Source organism: Spermophilus citellus (genome assembly GCF_964194105.1).
Source record: "Spermophilus citellus genome assembly, chromosome: 14".
NCBI classification, from domain to species: domain Eukaryota; kingdom Metazoa; phylum Chordata; class Mammalia; order Rodentia; family Sciuridae; genus Spermophilus; species Spermophilus citellus.
This window is the reverse complement of record NC_138194.1, coordinates 51,856,111-51,878,523: the sequence shown is the minus strand read 5'-3', so window position 1 is coordinate 51,878,523 and position 22,413 is coordinate 51,856,111. Positions and strand designations below refer to the sequence as shown.

Below are 22,413 nucleotides of genomic sequence, written 5' to 3'. Positions count from 1 at the left end.
AGTAGACAAATTAGGGACATGTAGCCTATTTTATTTACTTAGAAATAATGTTTAGTACATCAAATACTTAATAAAACATGCTTCAAGATAGAACTCAGAAAAGGTTAAGAAATAAAGACTAAAGTGTAGAGACTACTGGAGAGTCAAAATCAGGATTGTATTTTAGGACACACATTATTTTCTTCAAATTAGAATCATTTATTGAGAGAGAATGTTAGTACATCTTTTAAAAAAATATTTTTTAGTTATATGTGGGCACAATATCTTTATTTTGTTTATTTTTATGTGGTGCTAAGGATTGAACTCAGTGCCTCACATATGCAAGCCAAGTGCTCTGTCTCTGAGCCACAACCCCAGCCCAATGTTAGTACATCTCTATGGGGTACATTGTGGTAATTCAGTATTTATATACACTGTGTAATAATCAAACCAGGGTAATTAGCATTTCCCTCTCTCCAAATATTAATCATTTATATGTGTTGGGGATTTCCTATTTTTCTGGTCATTTGGAATATATCACAGATTATTTTAACCTATGGTTACCCACCTGTGCTAAAGAAGAACCAGAAGTAATCCTCCATTCTGTTTTGGTGACCTTGGGCTTCTTTCTGTGCCTCCTCCCTCCTGCCCTTCCTAGGCTATAGTGACCACTATTATTTCATTCTTCTTTAAGGTTGACATTAGTTTCCACAAATGAGTGATAATGTGCAGTACTTGTCTCTGTCTGGCTTATTAACAGAATGGCCACCAATTCTGTACATATTGTTCCAAATGACAGGAGATATATATATATGTATATATAGATATAGATATTTAGTTGTAGGTGGACACAATACCTATTTTTTTAATGTGGTGCTGAGGATCTAACCCAGTGCCTCACATGTGCAGGCGAGTGCTTTCCATTGAGCCACAACCCCAGCAGGATTTCACTTTTTTAATGGATGAATAATGTTCCATTGTGTATATATACCAGATGTTCTTTATTTACCCATCCACTGAAGGGCCTCTGGGTTGATTTTTTTTTTTTAAACCAGGGGTGCTTTACCACTAGACCACATTCCCAGCACTTTTTATATTATATTTTGAGACAGGGTTTAAGTTGCTTAGGGCCTAGGTAAATTGCACAGGATTGCCTGGAACTTTTGATCCTCCCACCTTAGCCCCCCAAGTCACTGGAATTACAGGCATGTGCTACCACACCCGGCTCTGTTCTATATTTTTTTTATTGATTATTTAAAGCTTTACATAGCTCATGATATATCATCTTTCATACATTTGACTCAAATTGTGTTTTGAACTCCCATTTTCACCCCAAATACAGATTGCAGAATCACATCTGTTACATATTCACATTTTTACATAATGCCATATTAGTGACTGTTGTATTCTGCTACCTTTCCTATCCCCTACTATCCCCCCTCCCCTCCCATCTTCCCTCTCTACCTCCCCTGCTGTTGTTCAATTCTCTCCCTTTTTTTCCCTCCCCCTTGCCCCTCATGACCTCTTATACTTTTATGTATCATTGAAGGTCTCCTACCATTTCCATATGCTTTCCCTTCTCTCTCCATTTCTCTCCCTCCATTCGTCTTTGTTTACTGTAGTCTTTTCCTCATGCTCTTCCTTCCTGTTCTGTTCTTAGTTGCTCTCTTTATATCAAAGCAGACATTTGGCATTTGTTTTTTAGGGCTTGGCTAGCTTCGCTTAGCATAATCTGCTCTAATGCCATCCATTTCCCTGCAAATTCTATGATTTTGTCATTTCTTAGTGCTGCATAATACTCCATTGTGTATAGATGCCACATTGTTTTTATCCATTCATCTACTGAGGGGCATCTAGGTTGGTTCCACAGTCTAGCTATTGTGAATTGTGCCGCTATAATCATTGATGCAGCCGTATCCCTATAGTGCGCTCTTTTAAGGTCCTCAGGGAATAGTCCCAGAAGTGCGATAGCTGGGTCAAATGGTGGATCCATTCCCAGCTTTCCCAGGAATCTCCATACTGCTTTCCAAATTGGCCTCACCATTTTGCAGTCCCACCAGCAGTGTAAAAGTGTACCCTTTTCCCCACATCCCCGCCAACACTTATTGTTGTTTGACTTCATAATGGCTGCCAATCTTACTGGAGTGAGATGGTATCTTAGGGTGGTTTTGATTTGCATTTCTCTGATTGCTAGAGATGGTGAGCATTTTTTCATGTACTTGTTGATTGATTGTATGTCCTCCTCTGAGAAGTGTCTGTTCAGGTCCTTGGCCCATTTGTTGATTGGGTTATTTGTTATCTTATTGTTTAATTTTTTAAGTTCTTTGTACATTCTGGATATTAGGGCTCTATCTGAGGTGTGGGGAGTAAAAATTTGTTCCCAGGATGTAGGCTCTCTATTTACCTGTTTGATTGTTTCTCTTGCTGAGAAAAAACTTTTTAGTTTGAATGTGTCCCATTTGTTTATTCTTGTTATTAACTCTTGGGCTATGGGTGTCCTATTAAGGAATTTGGAGCCCGACCCCACAATATGTAGATCGTAACCAACTTTTTCTTCTATCAGACGCAGTGTCTCTGATTTGATATCTAGCTCCCTGATCCATTTTGAGTTAATTTTTGTGGATGGCGAGAGAAAGGGATTCAATTTCATTTTGTTGCATATGGATTTCCAATTTTCCCAGCACCATTTGTTGAAGATGCTATCCTTCCTCCATTGCATGCTTTTAGCCCCTTTATCAAATATAAGATAGTTGTAGCTTTGTGGATTAGTCTCTGTGTCCTCTATTCTGTACCATTGGTCCACCTGCCTGTTTTGGTACCAGTACCATGCTGTTTTTGTTACTATTGCTTTGTAGTACAGTTTGACCTCTGGTATCTCTATACCTCCAGATTCACACTTCCTGCTTAGAATTGCTTTTGCTATTCTGGGTCTTTTGTTTTTCCATATGAATTTCATGATTGCTTTGTCTATTTCTACAAGAAATGCCGTTGGGATTTTGATTGGCATCGCATTAAACCTGTAGAGAACTTTGGGTAATATCGCCATTTTGATGATGTTAGTTCTGCCTATCCATGAACAGGGTACATTTTTCCATCCTCTGAGATCATCTTCTCTCTCTCTCTTTAGGGTTCTGTAGTTTTCATTGTATAAATCTTTCACCTCTTTTGTTAGGTTGATTCCCAAGTATCTTATTTTCTTTGAGGATATTGTGAATGGAGTGGTTTTCCTTATTTCCATTTCAGAGGTTTTGTTGCTGATATACAGGAATGCCTTTGATTTATGCGTGTTGATTTTATAACCTGCCACTTTGCTGAATTCATTTATTAACTCTAGCAGCTTCTTTGTAGACTCTTTTGGGTCTGTTAAGTACATTATCATGTCATCCGCAAATAGCAATAATTTAATTTCCTCTTTTCCTATTTTTATGCCTTTAATTTTTTTTGTCTGTCTAATTGCTCTGGCTAGTACTTCGAGAACTAAATTGAATAGAAGTAGTGATAGAGGGCATCCCTGTCTTGTTCCAGATTTTAGAGGGAATGCCTTCAGTTTTTCTCCGTTTAGGATGATGCTAGCCTGAGGTTTAACATATATAGCTTTTACAATGTTGAGGTAAGTTCCTGTTATCCCTAGTTTTTCTAGTGTTTTGAACATAAAGGGATGCTGTACTTTGTCAAATGCTTTTTCTGCATCCATCGAGATGATCATATGGTTCTTGTCTTTAAGTCTATTGATGTGGTGAATAGCATTTATTGATTTCCGTATATTGAACCAGCCTTGCATCCCAGGAATGAATCCTACTTGATCATGGTGCACAAGTTTTCTGATATGTTTTTGTATTCGATTCGCCAGAATTTTATTGAGGATTTTTGCATCCAAGTTCATTAGAGATATTGGTCTGTAGTTTTCTTTCTTTGAAGTATCTTTGTCTGGTTTTGGGATCAAAGTGATGTTGGCCTCATAGAATGAATTTGGAAGAGCTCCCTCTTTTTCTATTTCTTGAAATAGCTTGAAAAGTATTGGTATTAATTCTTCTTTGAAGGTTTTGTAGAACTCCGCTGTATACCCATCCGGTCCAGGGCTTTTCTTGGTTGGTAGTCTTTTGATGGCTTCTTCTATTTCTTCCTTTGTTATTGGTCTGTTTAAATTGTGTGTGTCTTCCTGTCTCAGTCTGGGCAAATCATATGCCTTAAGAAATTTATCGATATCTTCACTATCTTCTATTTTATTGGAATATAGGGTTTCAAAATACTTTCTAATTATCTTCTGTATTTCTGTAGTGTCTGTTGTGATATTGCCTTTTTCATCCCATATGTTAGTAATTTGAGTTCTCTCTCTTCTTCTTTTCGTTAGCATGGCTAAGGGCTTGTCTATCTTATTTATTTTTTCAAAGAACCAACTTTTAGTTTTATCAATTTTTTCAGTGGTTTCTTTTGTTTCAATTTCGTTGATTTCTGCTCTAATTTTAATTATTTCTTGTCTTCTACTACATTTGCTGCTGTTTTGCTCTTCCTTTTCTAGGCTTTTGAGGTGTTGTGTGAGTTCATTTATTTGTTGTTTTTTTCTTTTTTTGAGGTAAGAACTCTAAGAAATGAATTTCCCTCTTAAAACTGCTTTCATTGTGTCCCATAGATTCTGGTATATTGTGTCTGTATTATCATTTGACTCTAAGAATTTTTTCATCTCCTCCTTTATGTCTTCTATAACCCATTGATCATTCAATAACATATTGTTTATTTTCCATGTGATGTAGGATTTTTCCTTCCTTCTTTTATCATTGATTTCCAATTTCATTCCATTATGATCAGATATGGTGCATGGAATTATCTCCACACCTTTATATTTACTAAGAGTTGCCTTATGGCATAATATATGGTCTATCTTTGAGTAGGATCCATGTGCTGCTGAGAAGAACGTGTATCCACTTGATGATGGTTGATATATTCTATATGTGTCGGTTAAGTCTAGGTTATTGATTGTGTTGTTGAGTTCTATAGTTTCTTTATTCAGTTTTTGTCTAGAGGATCTGTCTAATGGAGAGAGCGGTGTGTTGAAGTCACCCATAATTATTGTGTTGTGGTCTATTTGACTCTTGAACTTGAGGAGAGTTTGTTTTATGAACGTTGCAGCTCCATTGTTTGGTGCATACAAATTGATAATTGTTATGTCTTGTTGGTGGATGGTTCCTTTTAACAGTATATAGTGTCCTTCTTTATCCTTCTTGATTAACTTAGGTTTAAAGTTGATTTTATTCGATATGAGTATGGCCACTCCTGCTTGCTTCCGAGGGCCATGTGAGTGGTATGATTTTTCCCAACCTTTTACCTTCAGCCTGTGTATGTCTTTTCCTATCATATGAGTCTCTTGAAGGCAGCATATTGTTGGATTTGTTTTTTTGATCCAGGTTACTAGCCTATGTCTCTTGATTGGTGAGTTTAGTCCATTAACATTTAAGGTTACAATTGAGATATGATTTGTACTTCCAGTCATGCTTCTTTATTTATTTATTTTAGTTTGGCTGGTTTTACTTTTTGGTTATTTTCCTCCCCCTTTACTGAGATACCTCCTGCTGTTAGTTTTGGGCACTATTTTTCAATTCCTCCTCTTGTAGTATTTTGCTCAAAATGCTTTGCAGTGCTGGTTTTCTTGCTGCAAATTCTTTTAGCTTTTGTTTATCGTGAAAGATTTTAATTTCATTGTCAAATCTGACTGAAGCTTAATTTTGCTGGATACAGTATTCTTGGTTGGAATCCATTATTTTTCAGGGTTTGAAATACATTATTCCAGGATCTTCTCGCTTTCAAAGTCTGTGATGAAAAATCAGTCGTTAACCTATTTGGTTTACCCCTGAATGTAATCTGCCTCCTTTCTCTCGTAGCTTTTAATATTCTCTCCTTGTTCTGTACGTTGGCTATCTTCATAATTATATGTCTTGGAGTTGGTCTATTATGGTTTTGAATGTTTGGGGTCCTGTAGGCTTCCAGGATTTGGCAATCCATTTCATCTTTCATCTCTGGGAAGTTTTCTAGAATTATTTCATTTAATATGCTGTCCATTCCTTTGGTTTGAATCTCTGTGCCTTCTTCTATCCCTATGACTCTCAAATTTGGTTTTTTTATGACATCCCATATCTCTTGAATAGATTGCTCGTGGGATTTAAGCATCTTTTCTGTGTTGACTATATTCTTTTCAAGTTGATAAACCTTGTCTTCATTATCTGATGTTCTGACTTCTACTTGATCAAGTCTATTTGTAATATTCTCATTTGAGTTTTTAATTTGGTTTATAGTTTCCTGCAATTCTAGGATTATTGTTTGATTTTTTTTTAAGATCTCTATCTCCTGGTAGAGCTCGTTCTTTGCCATTTGAATTTGTTTGTTTAATTCATTTTCAAAATATACTTTTATTTCTTGGACTTGCTGTCTCATGTCTTCTCTAATATTCCTTTCCATTCGAGTTAGGTATGCCTTGAGTTCTTTCCCTATCCCTGTTTCTGATGTTTCTATGTCCTCCTGTAGAATTGAGTTGTCTTGCATTGTTTGTAATCCTTTTTTCCCTTGTTTTCTCATGTTGTCCACGTTACTTTCCAGCTCTATTTGATTGTCGTGTTTCTGCTCTCTTCTATAGTTTTGTTTTGTTTCTGTATTACTCTGATGTCTCTCCTTTGTGTTGTTAAACTATGCCTGCTAACGTGGATTCCACTGGGAAGGAATTCCGACGTCCAAGCTCCAGTGACGACACTACTCTGCTATGACGGGCCCCAGTCTCCTTGCCTGGGTGTCCTAATGGGGGGGTGTGACTGAACTGTCTCTGTTTGGTTTCAGCTCCCGGTCGTGGCAGGCGGGCGGTCTCCAGCCGCCCAGTATCATAGGCCGTGGGCAGATGATCAGTCGCCAGCGGGCGGGCGTTCTCCTACCGCCCAGTTACGCGGGCAGTGGGTGAACTGTCGCCGGCGGGTCTGCAGTTTACAGCCGCCCAGTCGCGAGGGCCTTGCCTCTAGTCCCCTGGTTTCTCCTGCTAGACCAGATTTCCCGAGTGATGGTTCTCGGCAGTTCAAACTGTACTCTGGGCCTGCCATTTGTTGGGTGTGGAGGGTGGCTATTGGGAACCCCGGCACTCTATTGTTTTGTTTCCCTTGTGGGGGATAGAACTGTACCGCTTCCTTCCTCGTCTGAAATCCTGAACTCAGGCCGGAGGTCAGTGCGGGCTTGGCTGGCGGGATTCCACTGTGTCGCAGCCACTTATCTCCCTGCTTGCTAGTTAATCCCTTCTCTGCAGCGCCACACCTTCTGTAGCCGCGGGGCAGGCCGCGTGAATCAGACAGCCTGGATCTCCGGGGTCACACAGTTGGCTTTTGGGATCCCCGGCACTCTTTGGTTTTGATTTTTTCTGCTTGCCCCTCCCCCAGCGCTGGCTAGACAGGTTTTGTTTGGGCTGCTGATGGGAGGGGGTGTTGAAGGTCAGGTGCCTCTATTTTCCCCTTAGTCTTTATGCAGGCTCACTCTGATACTCCCTCCCCGGGAAAGTCTAGGAGGGATTTTATGCGAAATCCCCCTATGTATGGGGGCTGAGCTGAGTGACACACACCTGTTTTGTTGTTGCAATCTGTCGGAGAGTGGCGGTGGATACTTCAGCTCTCTAAGATGGTGGCCGCTGATTGCCTTAGTGGAGTGTCCCTTGTGGGGGATGGGACTATACCGCTTCCTTCCCCGTCTGAAATCCTGAACTCAGCCCGGGGGTCAGTGCGGGCTTGGCTGGCGGGATTCCACCGTGTTGTCGCAGCCACTTATCTCCCTGCTTACTAGTTAGTCCCTTCTCTGCGGCGCCACGCCTTCTGTAGCCGTGGGGCAGGCCGCGCGAATCAGACAGCCTGGATCTCCAGGGTCACACAGTTGGCTTTTGGTGTTCTATATTTTAGTAGAAAGAGCAGTGAACACTGCTGCAGGAAATTTGGGACTGCAAGTACCTTTTTGCCATAGTGAGATCATCTCCTGGTAGTAGAATTACTAGATCATAACTGTAGTTGTTAGTTTAAGGGGGGACTCTTCCATAATGGCTGAGTTCCCACCAGTGGTGTTTGAGAGTTCCTGTTTCTCTGCATTCTCTCCAGCATTTGTTGTCTTTTTGATGACTCACCACCAGGGTGAGATAACTCATTGTGGTTTTGATTTGCATTTCCCCTCAATTAGTGAGATTGAGCATTTTTTCATGTATTTAGTGCCTATTCATATGTCATTTTTTGAGAAGTGTCTGTTTAGTTCTTTAGGCCAGTTTTTCATTGGATTGATTGTGTGTTTGGTTCAGAGTTCCTTATGTACTCTGGATATCAATCACTGGATGAATAGTTTGTAAATGTTTTCTCCCATTCTGTAGGTTGTCTCTTAGTTATGTTGAATATTTACTTTGCTGTACAGAAGCTTCTTAGTTTGATATAATCATTTGTCTAGTTTAATTTGCTGCCTGTGCCTCCGAGGCCACACAGTATTTCCATCAATTATATGGCAGGATGGGAGAGTAGAAAGAGCAGGCGTCTAATATCCTTCAGAAGGGGGTTCTAAGACCAACTGGTATTGGACAACCAAGTTCCTCATTTAATAACTGTGTGGCCTTGACAATGTATTTAACTTCTGTAAAGGGGAAATGATAGTGATGCTTTTATCATAGGGCCATTGTGAGGATTAAATTAGAAGGCAGTGAGAATATAGCTCAGTGGTAGAATGTGCTTATCATGTGCAAGGCCCTGGATTCAATCACCAGAACCACACACCAAAAAAAGTTCTATAATATATGGGAGGTGCTTAGCTTAGTTTGTACTTAGACCATATACCAAGCTCTCGATAAATTACTGTTATCGCTACTTTTTCTTGTGGGATGTGGTGCAGTCCACCTCTCTGTTCAAAGCTTAAATTTGTCTCCAAGATGCAAATATGATCATTTATTTTGCATGTTTGCTGGAGGTTTAGGAGAGATAGTAAATAACCAATAGCTTGTCACATTTGCATGAGCTTAATAAATATTAGTTACCTACTGCAGTCACTCCCTTGGTTTCCCTACCCTTATCCCCTAGTAAAATAAGAAGATAAAACATGATGTTCTTGCTATTTAAAAAAAATATCAAGAAAACTCAGGTCGTACAAAGCCTTCCACAGAACTAAGCCACATACCACGTGTGAAGTGGGTCCTCTGTGTCTTGTGCTGTGTCGCACCCTGTAGAAACCCAAGCCTTTGGAAGGGGGAGGGGCTGCACACAGGAGGTGCATGCCTTGAACTCCAAATTAAGAGAGAATAAAGACTGTCGGTCTCACAGTAGGTCCATATTCCTCAAACTGTGCTCATGATATTTTCAAAAACCTTTCTCTCATGTCTCCCTCAAACCTACCATTGCACCAGTTTTCCCATCTCTTTAAGTGGCACCCCACTGTTCCCACACCCCCAGCCACTCAGGCAAGAACCCAGGATCCATCTTTGCCTCCTCTTGGTTCATCTAAAGATTTGTCTGCATTCTTTGTTCCACATTCATCCATCTGCAAATTCTAGTTCTGCCTCTAAGCGACAATCCCCTTCCATTCATCCCCTTCCCACCGCTGCCATATCGACCCTAAACCACTCATACATGTTTGCCTCCAAAAGGCTCTTAGATAGTCTATAGGTCTCCTTTCCAGAATGTCTCATATCCATTTCCCAAGAACCAAAGCGATCCTTTCAAAGCATTATTCAGATATCTCACAATTCTCCAATGGATTCCTATTACACTTAGAATGACAAACATTCAATCCCATCGTCCATCCTTCTACCCTCGCCTCCCTCAGAGCACCTTCTGGGAACCTGTGCACTTGAAAATCTTTGTCATTGCACTGTCCTCTGGTATGTCCTGCAGATAAAGGGTGACTGCCTCAGCGACCTTCTTTTGCCATCCTAATGTATATTCTCTCCTTAAATTATACTTTAGCCTGAAGAAAGTAAAATTACGGTAATAGGACTTATCCCTAAAATGTATTGTCTGTCTGCCCACGAGAATGTAAACACCACAAGAGCAGAGGCTGTTTTGCTCACTGTTGTATCTACAGAATCTAGTGAAAAACCAGCCTCTACCTCAGAGCAAAGCCTGTCCAAGAAAGGGACATGAACTTTGTCCTTGGAAAAACCCACAGAGCACTCCTAGGCACATTCCCACCCTGCTAAGTTGTTTATCTACAAATAACAGGAGAGATCTGCTGCCCCAGGTGTCCCTGACTCAGTCAGGCTAGGTGGAGATCCATAGCAACCCCCTAGCAGCCACCAATCAGCATGAGACAGGGAAATACCTGGGATGCCAGATGACCCTCCCAGTAGTTTATGGTGGTTGATAGCATATTGGGAAACCATGTAGTTCAGCACATACACCCCTCTTGGCTCAAACCAATCAGTTCAAACCAATACCCCTTTTTTTCTGACCAATCACCCCTACCCAACTTGTTCCCGCCAGTGAATGTGCTAATCATGTTTTAGAGTTGTTATTTGATTTTCCCGCGGTGTGTGATGATTTGCTGATATATGGGAAGTCCCTGCCCTCTCCAAAAATGTATAAAAATGTTGCAAACCCTGGGCTCGGGGCCTCTCAGCGTCACCAGTTGCTATGTGTGCACGCGGAGGACCGAGCTAGCTCGCAATAAACGCCTCTTTGCTGCTTACATCGATCTTGGGTCTCTGGTGGTCTTTGGGGGTCCTGAATTCGAGCATAACACTAGAACAGTGTCTAGTATATGGAAATTACAGCCAGCCCTCTGGATCTGCAGGTTCTACATATGCAGATTCTAATTACAGATTAAACTTTTTTTTCAATTGCATCTATACTGAATTTGTACAGACCTTTTCTTTTTATTCCCTAAACAGTACAGTTATAACAGTTACTTAGGTAACATTTACATTGTAATTAGGTACCATAAGTAATACAGAGGTGATTTGAAGTATATGGGACCATGTACCTGAGTTACATGCAAATAGTAATGCCATTTTGTCCAAGAGACTTGAACATCTGCAGGTTTTAGTATCCACAGGGATGCTGAAACCAATCTCACTTCAGAGGGATCACTGTATTTACTAATGCTGAACAAAGAACATCTGATAATGTCATATCACCGCATGCAAAAGAGCTGTGGCAACTTTGCAAAATCTAGGATTGTGTTTATTGTAGCCAATGTAACCAGCCTCAGTGTCCATCAATGGAAGAATGGATAAAGAAAGTTTTATTTCACCATAAAGAAAAATGAAATTATGGCATTCGCAGGAAAATGGATAGAACTAGAGACCATCATGTTTAGTGAAACAAGTCAAACTCAGAAAGTTAAGGGTTGTATTTTTCTCTCATGTCAAGCCGAAGAGGAAAAAAGAAAAATGGGGGCAGATCCCATGAAAATCAAAGGGAGATAAATAGAAGGAAAGGGTCCAAGGGTATTGGGGAGAAGGGGTAGTGCTGGGGAGTGATATTGGCTGAATTATATTGTTATATTGTATACATGTACAAATATGTAACAAAGATCTCATCAATATGTACAGCTATAATGCACCAAAAAAATCTAGAATCTTCCTTGGCTTATGGAAGTAGTGACACTGGCTCGTCAACTAAATTTTTTTTTTCAATTCTCTACCAGTTCTGGTATTCTTAAGATTTTATGAGTTCTACAGAAATCTTTAAATTGTATTGTCCTGATAATTTAAAACAACTCACGTGAGTGTATTCTGGATCATTTTCAGTGGCCATTAACTTCTGAACATTTGTTCTCTGTTTTGCATCCTGAAAGCCAAGTGCATTATGAGAGGGGAGGAGGCACATTTCTTCTCATGGAAAGACCTTCAGATCTATATACATGAAATGTATTTTTTTTAAATCTGTATGTTGCTCATCTCTGCTGGCTTTCAAGACCAGACCAGCAGTAAACAATAATTCAGACTCATGGCAACAGTCATTAAATTTTAGGTTTGATTTACCAGTATAAATTTTCATATTAATGTCTGGAAAGACACTGATATGCATTCCTTCATATTGAAGGAAAGTAGGTAGTACTAGTACCTGCCGCAGTCTTGGCTGGGCACAAGATCACGAGCCACCACACACCTTGTAGATTCAAACAGCAATTCTTTATTCCCGAACTCACACCGGCCTCTACACACACGTTCTGGGGAAATCCAAGTTCTGCCGCACAATTCACATCCCAAATTACTTTCTCAATTCCCCTAGAACTCAACGGGAACTCAGGCAGCAGGATACGCCCTATTCCCAGCAGCAATAACCTTAAACCTGGAACTTCCCTAAACCCAGATTGTCTTTTTTTTTTTAAGAGAGAGTGAGAGAGGGGGTAGAGAGAGAGAGAGAGAGAATTTTTAATATTTATTTTTTAGATCTCGGCGGACACAACATCTTTGTTGGTATGTGGTGCTGGGGATCGAACCCGGGCCGCACGCATGCCAGGCGAGCGCGCTACCGCTTGAGCCACATCCCCAGCCCCCAGATTGTCTTAAACCGGGAACGCCTTAAACCCAAATTATCCTAAACTGGGATACTTCCTAAAACCTGCAGGATACACCCTAAACCTGGATCCACCCTCGTCCTTGAGCAGGGTCACCTTTCTCAAACACACATGCAATGTCACAGCGAATTTCCAAGGCAAGTCCATTTAACATGGGGTACGCTGGCAAGGAAATTTTGATGCGTCATTCCTACTTGGCAATGGCCCTCAGCAAGTACCTGTGCTAGAGAGTATCAGCTGTCTGTGTGCACTACGGGGATGCTCCCTTGCCTGCTAATCGGTGATGGTGTTTCTATGACCATGTTGTCTTCTGGGTGATTTTTTTTTTAAGTTGCTAAATGTTTCCTCTCCTGAAAATGGCAATACTGCTTGCTTACTTGAAACTTCATTTTCTTTTGTTGTAAAAATTGGATTTTTGTAGCACTTGAGAATCCCATGAGCTGGGAAGATGTTTAGTGTTATGGGAACAGGTCACATAAAGAGGTTTTATGGATAATCCAAGAGGAACCAAGGGCAGCTGGGGCCCTCTCATTATGACTAAGCAGCAGAAGTACCACGGTTGCACACCCTGGCTCTACCATCACAAGTTCTATGACCTTGGGCAAGTTAAGTAACTTCCCTCTTCCTTGGTTTCCTGATCCATAAAATGGGGCCAATCATATATGTATGGCATGAGGTAGTTGTGAAAATGAACGCTGTTGGCAGCAAGGCTGGCACATGGTGGGTACTCAGTGCTACACGGATCACACATGTTCTTAATTGGCTCAGGCTCTTGCCGTTGTTTCTGCTTGGTCCCCAGATTCTGCTGCAGAGATGTCTTATACAAAAAAAAAATCCATTTATTTAGTGGCTGAATGATCTAATTGATACCTAGGTCTACACTGTGTTGTCACCATCTAGCTGTGTGATCTTTCAGCTGCTCTAGATATTTTTCATACTCTAAAATAGGAATCATGAAACTTACCCTACTTGACAAGAGTTCATGAGACCTAAATGAAATGGGAATAGATTTTAAGGTTTTAAAATATTATCCAAATGATAGGCAACTTGGAATGCATAAACACGAAGTCATGATTTTTAACATCTTACTGGTGGGCTTTTTCTGTTTGGGAATGCATTTAACTTCCACCATGAGCATCCCCCATCCATTTTAACTTGTGGTCTCTGTAGAAAACATTTCATCTCCATGCCTAATGGTCAAGGCCCATTGCTCACATGGCAAAGGCTAAATAAATGCATGGGATGGAGACCCTGCCCTGTCAATTTGGTTTTCCGTGTATTTACAGGTGTCACCAACACATCATCATGCGGTGAGCACAGGAGAGCAGAGACAACATGCCCACACGGTCCTGTCCTCCCCACCCAGAGGGACAGTCAGCCTAAGGTAAGATAGCTCAAAATTCTCACCACCTCAAGGGAATTACCTGAAAAACAAATATAGCAGAGAACCCAGAAATGTGATCTTACGTAAAGTTTCTCCAAAATCCACCCTTTCTTTTATTCTCATGGCTTTTCTTATCCATTAACTATTAATGGAGATTTGTTGCTGGGTGGAGGGGGCGGTGGCTTGGAGTAAGTTTTCTTGCAGAATTGGATGTTAAGTTCGGTCGTTCTGGTTAAGGTTTCAGTTGTGGCATTAATCCTGGTGTAAAATGAACAAGGTATAGTTTTTTTAATCCTGATCAAGGATCTCCTTAACCGGGATCAGAGAAATAAGGGAAAACTAGGAAGTACAGATTTGAAACCTGAAAGAGCAGTGTTGCTCTCTACTGGTATTTCTTGTGTTTACTCAATTTTATGAAGATGGCCACATATACATGTCCACAGATGGACAAAGAGAAGCTCAAGGTTATAGTAGCTAATTGTAACAGCCAAGCATAGTGGCCAAGAAAACATCCAGTATATATTAAAGTCTGAACCCAGACAGAGCCCCTTGGATGTTTCCTTACTTTTTTTTCCTCATTCTTTCGAACTCTCCTTAGAATGCCCACTGAAAAAAAAACTCCCTCTTGTCTGACTCACAGGAAGCCCAGGGGAGAGGGCAAAAAGTGCCGGAAGGTGTACGGCATGGAGAACCGGGACATGTGGTGCACCGCCTGCCGCTGGAAGAAGGCCTGCCAGAGGTTCATCGACTGAGTAGCAGAGGGCGGCCCCAAGCTGCTCCTGCCTCCCGTCTTGCTGCAGGTGTTAGGAAGAGCCTTTCCTTCTGAACAAAACCTCAAGACCCAGGGAAAGCCCTTCTAGGAGCCTTTGTGGAGTTACAGTAAAAAAAAAAAAAAAATATCACCACCTGTGCTGCTCTTACTGAGAACCCAGCCTAGAGTGGCTAGAACATTCCCCCCACCCCTGTCAAAAGAAAAGTCAACTTAGCCATGTATTGAGGTCTTAAAACTATGGACTTCTGTAACAACTGAACCAACCAAGCCCATTTTACCTAGAAAGGAGGCATATTTTGATAAGCTTTCTGAATTATGGCATTTCCGAGAATTTTTTCGACCCTTAGGGGGAAAAAGAAATCACATTAGCTACAACATTATTCAGTAGCATTTGTACAAAGAACAATACCCACTTTGTGAATAGACTTTTCCCCTTTTTTTCATTGACTTTTTGAAGCAGTACACGTCATGATGTGTTGCAAGAAAGAGCAGCACTCTGGGTATCTTTTCTATGTCTGTTTTGTTTATTTTTAAGAATGGCCCCAGATGGCATAAGCTCCAAAAGCAATTGGCAATGGAGTCACCAGCGGCCTGCAGTCCCAAGTTGAGTTCAGGAAATGTAGCTGCCACTGTTGGAAACCATCGAGGAATCTTCCTTGGATCTGTAAGGAGCTCTTCCCCCAAGAGGCAGCACAGCTAATTCTCCACCTGCCACAACTCAGACAAGAACTGGCATCCATAGCCATCTGGGTAAGCCTTGATGCTTCTTTCAGGGATGTGATACAGACTGCAGCTCAGATCTGTGTGTTACTGCTTGTCCATCAAGACTGTAGCCAGGTTCATGGGTCATGGGTCCATCCCTCAAAACTCCACCACTGACTGATTCCCAAAAAAGCAGGGAACTCGACTCTCCCAGCAGGTTTGCATTGGACAGCAGGGCACAGCTGACATGTCCCCATCTGTTCAGAAAGTCACCTTCCAGTCTGCGTGCACTTTTATAGGTTTCATGCTTTAGTGTGTCTGGGAGATGGGTTCAAGAACAATATAAATATTATATGGATAAATGGAAGGTCTGAACTTTTATTTTTCTTATAAAAATATTGGGCTATTCATTAATTTGCTCAGAAGGGAACATACAGAACACCAAAAGGAGAATGCATGTTGGTATGGGACTTTCTCGAGTTAGTAGGGCCAGGGCTTGCACTGTGTTCCATTTGTTGGGATTTCTAACCAGTTGTACTTGTTATTTGTTTTGGTGTTAGTAGTGTGGGTAGCAGCTACCAAGCCCTTTAAATTAGCTCATCCTCGATTATCTGCCCTACCTTCAACTGCCCTGCTAAAGAGATATTTCTCCTATACCTATGCAAAGAAGAGCACCTTATAGGATGCACTGTATAGGGGTGGGGACATAGGATCAGCCATAGGAATGTTAAATGAAATTGCACAGAGGAAAGCTTAATATATGTTTAAAGACTGTACATATGCTTTTTTAAAGAATAGAAAGAAGTCATCTAGTAATTACAGATACCCTTTTCTATTGTAAGCAAGGGATATATAAGGAGGTTCTACAGTGCAACATCCATAATTTGTGCATTCATATATTATGGTAAATTTATTTTTTAAACTCTCATATGACTTTTTAAAAATTATTCCTTGGAAAAGATCCCAGTCTTTTCCTTCATTTATTTTTTTAAAAAAACACATTTCAAGAGAAAAGAAAAAGAACATCTAATTTTACATCAAGATTACTAATCAATCAATATAGCCACACCAGCTGTACTGTATGTTTTGGAACTTACAAGGTCAGCCAGGAACAGGTGTATTTTTAAATGCAAAAATGTATTGGGTTTCCTCTTCCCTAGCATGTCCTTTCTTCTCCTGGTATCTTATCAGTTTGCCTATAGCACCACTGCTGTGAGATGCTGCTCTGGCCTGGTCCAAAAGGCCGTAAGCAATGAGTATATCACCCAGTGTTCTGGAGGAGGCAAGGCTGGCCAATTATTTGAGCAGGTTCACCATGAACTTAAATGAAAGGGTGCAATTGTGGCCCAGAGGTTTTTCTCTTCAGCAGATCTCCCTGTCACTTGATTCTTGGATTAAGTCACAAAAGATTAAAGTGATCTGTGTTGAATTCATTCCCTTCCAAGAATTTAGAACACAAGAAGGGATCTTTGCTGTGGAGTAGTCTTGGAAGAAGGCCCTGTAGATGTTACTCTAAAAGATACAACCCATGAGTACTTCTGAGCTCAGGCCTAGCTATGCCAGGCTCAATCAGTGCACAGGTGTAAGCAGAACCTTTCTTCTGAAGCCTTCTTCACACACATTCTGCATCTCCTGCCCAAGTGGGGGCGCCTTTCTGCTGACCAGTCCAGAGCTCTGTGTACTTTCCTTTCTGGCTTCCAGATGCGGACGGACCCCAGTACCTTCCTGCTCACAGACACCTATTCCCTGCACCAAGACATGTAATAACTAGGAGACCACCAAGCTACACCTGGCTGGCCTTGAAGAAGACATTATACTTTGTACAAGCTCTGAATTGCAATATGCAGCTGCTGATTGTACAAGTTAAATTTTTTAATAGTTATTTTGTTATTTTTGGAACCAAATGAAGTGCCAAATTAAGCCAGACTTTCATTTCACGCCATCTCTGTGGAACCAAGTTCTTTTATGTCTGCATTTGGCAGGGAGAAGGGTAAGAAGAGCAGTCCCAGGGTAAGCTGGCGAGCCTTGTCCATCCCAGGGAACTCAGAGGCCTGTCCAGGCAAAAGGAGTGGCAATACAATGGATTCTGGTCCAGTGAAGTTCCGACTTTTTTTTTCCCTTCTTTGATGCCCCTTCTTTTTAAAAAGTTCTCTCATTTCTCTACAAAGGAGGCGTTTGATATTCACCAACAGGGCACATACCAGTTAGCTGCAAAGCAAAAAGTGTGTATCAGGCAATAGCCTCAAGACTTAGTTCTTCCCACAGTAATGGACACTCAACTTGTGGGAGGCAGTGATGCAACTTGAAGAAAACACCCAGATAGCAAGTGTGTCAGGGAGGAAGATTCAAGAGGCCTGCGGACACCTGGCCCCTGTTCATCTTGGGGCTAATCAGCCAATAGTGACTGTCTCTGAGCATTACCCACGGGTACAGGGCTGCTGAGCATCTCCACCTCAATTGCTGGAAAGTTTCCTCCCTTGGTTGGCAAAAGCCAGTGTCGGGAAAAGAGTGGTGGGTTTCCAACCAGGAATGTGCATGCTCAGCTAAAAAATGCCTATCAGTAGCTCCATGTACAAACAAGGTACCCTTCAGCGGACAATTCCCTGCCATAACCATGTTGCAGATGGAGAAGTTCAGTAGAGAATGATGCTTGTTATAGTTCTTCAATTTTCCAAAAAACTTTTCAAAGATGGTCACATGTATGCTGCAAAAAATTTCTGAAACTGATATGTCCTCCATTAAATGTCAAGAGCATTCAAGTTGAAGTCCTCTGTCTCTGATGTCACACTGCCCACACTTTTGCAAGCAGCCATGGGTTCTGAGTTAGCCAACACTGCTGAATTCCATTTTTCCCTTCCTCAGATTCCATTGGAAAATGACATGCAGCATTCACTTGAGAAGGTTTAGGGAAAAGTGGCAAAAATTGTATATAATGAGAATACCTTTAGAATTGTAGCAGAATACTGTAAATATTATTCATTTCCTCAGGGAAACAAAGGCTATGTGAAAATAGGAGAATTCTGAGACTAGGAAGAATTTTATAGTCTTTTCTAGTTGGAATAGTTTTTTTTTTCTTTTCATGTGAACATGATATCATTTCAAGACAAATTTATGTGACCTGGACAATACCAACTTTTGTAGATGTGGGGAAAATGCCCCATGAAGAAGCTTTGTCTTTGTAGCTGGCCTGCAATGAAGGCTGACATTTGAACCACAGGCGTGGTGCCTGGTGGGTATTCATAGACTCAGTGAGGCTTTTTGAATGTAATTGTGAATACAGAGCCTTGCCATTTCTTTTTATAATCACCCAGTGTGGTGACTGTTAATTAGCGATCAGCAGAATTCTATAGGTAATAGAAAGCCGTTAAAGATGTGCATTTTGCTTTACTAGCATGTTAAGGAGCAAACTGCCATGGACTTTATGGACAAGGTGCTGCTTTTTCTCACAACCCTGTAGGATGTCTACCAACCACATCAGCTGTAGCATTGGCCTGTGTGAACACAGGGAAGAATTTGTGCATACTAATGAATGGAAACAGCAGGATTCATGAATATGAATGAGAATGTGGATCATTTTAGAGAATGTGCTGGGCACATGGGTCAACTGGAAATTTCATTTCTCTAAGCAAGGAACCCTACCAGCAGCACACAGACTCACCCTGTTCCTCCTACCTGTGGGGATCACTCCACCTAGGAGCTGTTTCATTCTGTCTTTTAAATTGTAACTAGCCAAGCCTGAAGTCAGTAAATGAAAGTAGCACTTTTAGATATCAATACAATCTCTGAGTAATGTACACCAATACAGCAAGAAAGCATCAAATGTATTTAAGACCTACTTCTTATGACTGACTTTGAAAAAGCCCATATCCAATGATATACATGCTTTAAAAGGTGTGTCTCTCATAGGACCAGGAACAAATATGGGAATTGTACTTCCAGTCCTATTGTGTAAATAGTTCCCTTTTTTTTGGAGACAATCTCATGTTTTATAACTTTTGTTGTGTGGGTCTGAAAATCACATGGTAATGTGTTGTGGCAAGATGTAATCTTCAATAATAATTATAACTTAATTTTCCAAATGAAACAAAACACTTCTTTAGATGTCTACAATTCTAAGACACGACACTTTTATAATAAGCATTAGTACTGAACTCTTCAAGTTAACAGAACTGGAAATATTTTACAAGATGCAGTGTTTTTGTAATCACAAAAGAACATGAACATTTTGTGGGAAATGACCTTGGTTTTATACATTGTAGCTTATTTTTTAAAATACAGTATTTTACCAGACAGGAAGTGTTCATATTATACACAATTCCTGTTCGCTGAACAAAGGGCTATGCCTCTTTTAAGCAAGTGTTTTGATGCATATCTTTTCAATTAACCCTCTGTAGCAAGGGTAGAAATGCAGATCAGATGGAATGGTTATTTACAAGAGAATCAAGATCACAACACCTACATCTTTATCATTGCCAGAATGTTTTCAAAGCATTGAGGAAAAAAAGACACTTGAAGAATCATCACACACATTTTAAATCTTAAAAAAAAAAAAAAGAAAGTTGGCAGATATGCTTATAGGCCATAGGAGAGAGATTCTTATAAATTCTTTAGTGTAAAATGATGGATTCTGTCATGAGACACATTTTCCACTCAACCTACCAGCACCACAAACCTGCATTTACTTAATATCATTTGGAGGAAATTTCTAAAATCATAGTATGTACATCCAAAGACAGAATTCTTAGGAGATGAGTAGTGTTTAAAGTAATGCTGTCCTCAGCACTAACTTTAATTTCCTTATCAGAATAAGTGCTTGATTTTTCACTGTGAAGAACTCACAGGCGCGCGCGCACACACACAAAGTGACTATTCCCATGAGTCAGGAAACAAGGAAGGGAGCTGTGGAGAGTTTATTAACTGCACAAACGACTGTGAGTTTTGCCAAAACCATCTCATAATACTGTAAACTTTTTTCAAGCCCACTCACTGTTAAAATGAGAAAGTGTCTTTTCTAAGATTTTAGTAATCCAGAAGCTAGCCTAATTAGCCAAGTATGCAGATAAGAAAAATTGAGATCACATGGCCCCATGCTGGTTGGGCAGCCCCTATGAAGTGGTCATTCAGAGCTTGGTTTCAAATAGATTTTGGACTGTGCAGACCTGAGGACTAAAACGCATGGAGTTAGGGAAGTTCACACACAGCCAAGGCTTCCAGTCTTTGAGATGGGGCAACCTAGAAAACTCCATCAGCATTCCCTCAGTATATCTCCACTGTTAACTCGGGCCTCAAGTGTTTATTGCTGTATAGTTTAGAACCAATGAGTCTCATTTCATCTTTAAATGGAAGCTTCCTAATGGTATATAATAGGGGTTGCAGTTGCCAGGCAAGATCTGTGTAAAAGATCAGTGCAGACAAAAGAGGGACACTGTGGAATGGCATCAGTCATGTTGAACTGGAAAGCACACACCCACTTAGGAAGACCCACACTCAGCTCTAGACAATCAGACAGAATTCAGGCCCAGCACTGCTTGATCCTCTCACCTGGAAATGTGATACTCCCTGACATTCAAGCTTTGACAACCAATGCAGATTCTTAGCCAACACTGTGCAGACCAAAGACAAGCTATTTGTGGGCAGATGTAGCCCCAGGCTGCCAGTTTCAATGGTTGGAGAAAGTAGATTTCACATTCCATGGCTATCAGGTCAAGTTCTTCTGTCAGCCCCACAAACTCACATGTTGGCACTATCTGGGCAATTAAAATCAAAAGGGGGCAAGAAGTCATTTGTCCCCAGAAATTATCCTCATGGAAGGCTTAAAATAGAAATGTCATATCCTTAGACTAGCCTTGCCTCTGATCAAAAGGTACCGAGTTACTCCCCAGCTCTGGTGAGAGCTGCCTGTGGCACACCCAGGCCATGCCCCAAAGCATTGAATAACTGTAATCCTGATTCTTACTGTTTTTTATTACCGTGACCACTGTGACGAGGGGCTGGCAAAGAGCAGCCTGTGCCTTCAGAGAAGGCAGCCAGGAACCCCCTGAAGTTTTAAGGTAGCACACATTGCCTCCTTATGCCAAAGCCCTCTCCACACTCCTTCCCAAACCATCTTGCCTCACTCCAGTATAAAATTACTGTTATTTTTCACCTTTGATAGGGCAAAGTCCTTGCTTCAGAACTGGTAGGCACTTAGGTATTTCAAAGTATCTCCTCACCTTAACAGAGGGTTTCTACATAGAGAACCACAGCTGCTTTGAGGATAAAATCAAAATGAGAATAATGGGGAAAAAATAATGAGAACAGATTAGAAGTTGCTAACTTTCAAAGGGACTGAGTTACTTTAAACTGTGTCTTAGGTTGGAGTCCTGATGATATTGTGATAATTGTAAATGGCGAAGGATGTCCTTTAGATACATTATTTCACTTGATCTTCATAAGAAGGGCAGTGTAGAATGAGCATATAGAGAACCACCATCACTCACCTCCAGAACCAGCCCAGAGTCATCTTGGGCCTGTGAGTCAGCCTCACTGATGCCTGCAGAGAAGGAGGAAAGGGCTTTTTTTCTTCCTATATCAACTTAAATCGATGCCAGAGACTATAAAACCAGCTTATAATTTGTAATAAATCAAAAAGTAACTGCAAACTCAAAAGTTGGGAATGCCCATGCACAAAGCCCCGGTTTCAATCCCTAGCAATACACACACACACACACACACACACACACACACACACACAAACTTGGGAATGTCTAGTGATGTTGTTAAATCCTGTTTAAATCTGAATCAACCTAAACACCATTGGCAATACCTGAGATTTCCTTCACTGTGAATGATTCAAATGCTGTCCAGTACATAAATGAACTTCATCATCTCCCATTATTTTGCCAGGTTTCACACCTTGAATGTAAAGTCACAGGAGTTCTGTCATAGAGTTAGAATAAGCCTCAGAAAGCCTTTTGGCCTGTCACCCACTTCGTTAGCAGGTTTTTTGATGAATGGCACTTTTATTATGTCTCTGAAGTAATACAGTGCCAGAGGAGCAAAGGGTTTAGCACTTTTCACCTCTTACGGGAAA

At 40.9% G+C, this 22,413-nt stretch overlaps 1 protein-coding gene across 1 annotated transcript in view; it reads left to right on the top strand.

The window, feature by feature from the left end:
* The window catches only part of ZNF704 (zinc finger protein 704), a 214,029-nt gene extending 191,985 nt beyond the window's left edge, over positions 1-22,044 (top strand). Inside the window, exons 8-9 of the mRNA XM_081266841.1 lie at positions 13,770-13,867; positions 14,508-22,044. Of these exons, the coding sequence (XP_081122967.1) occupies positions 13,770-13,867; positions 14,508-14,619 (210 nt within the window). The 3' untranslated portion in view covers positions 14,620-22,044. The remainder of the gene's footprint in view (positions 1-13,769; positions 13,868-14,507) is intronic.
* Positions 22,045-22,413: the final 369 nt, after the last annotated feature.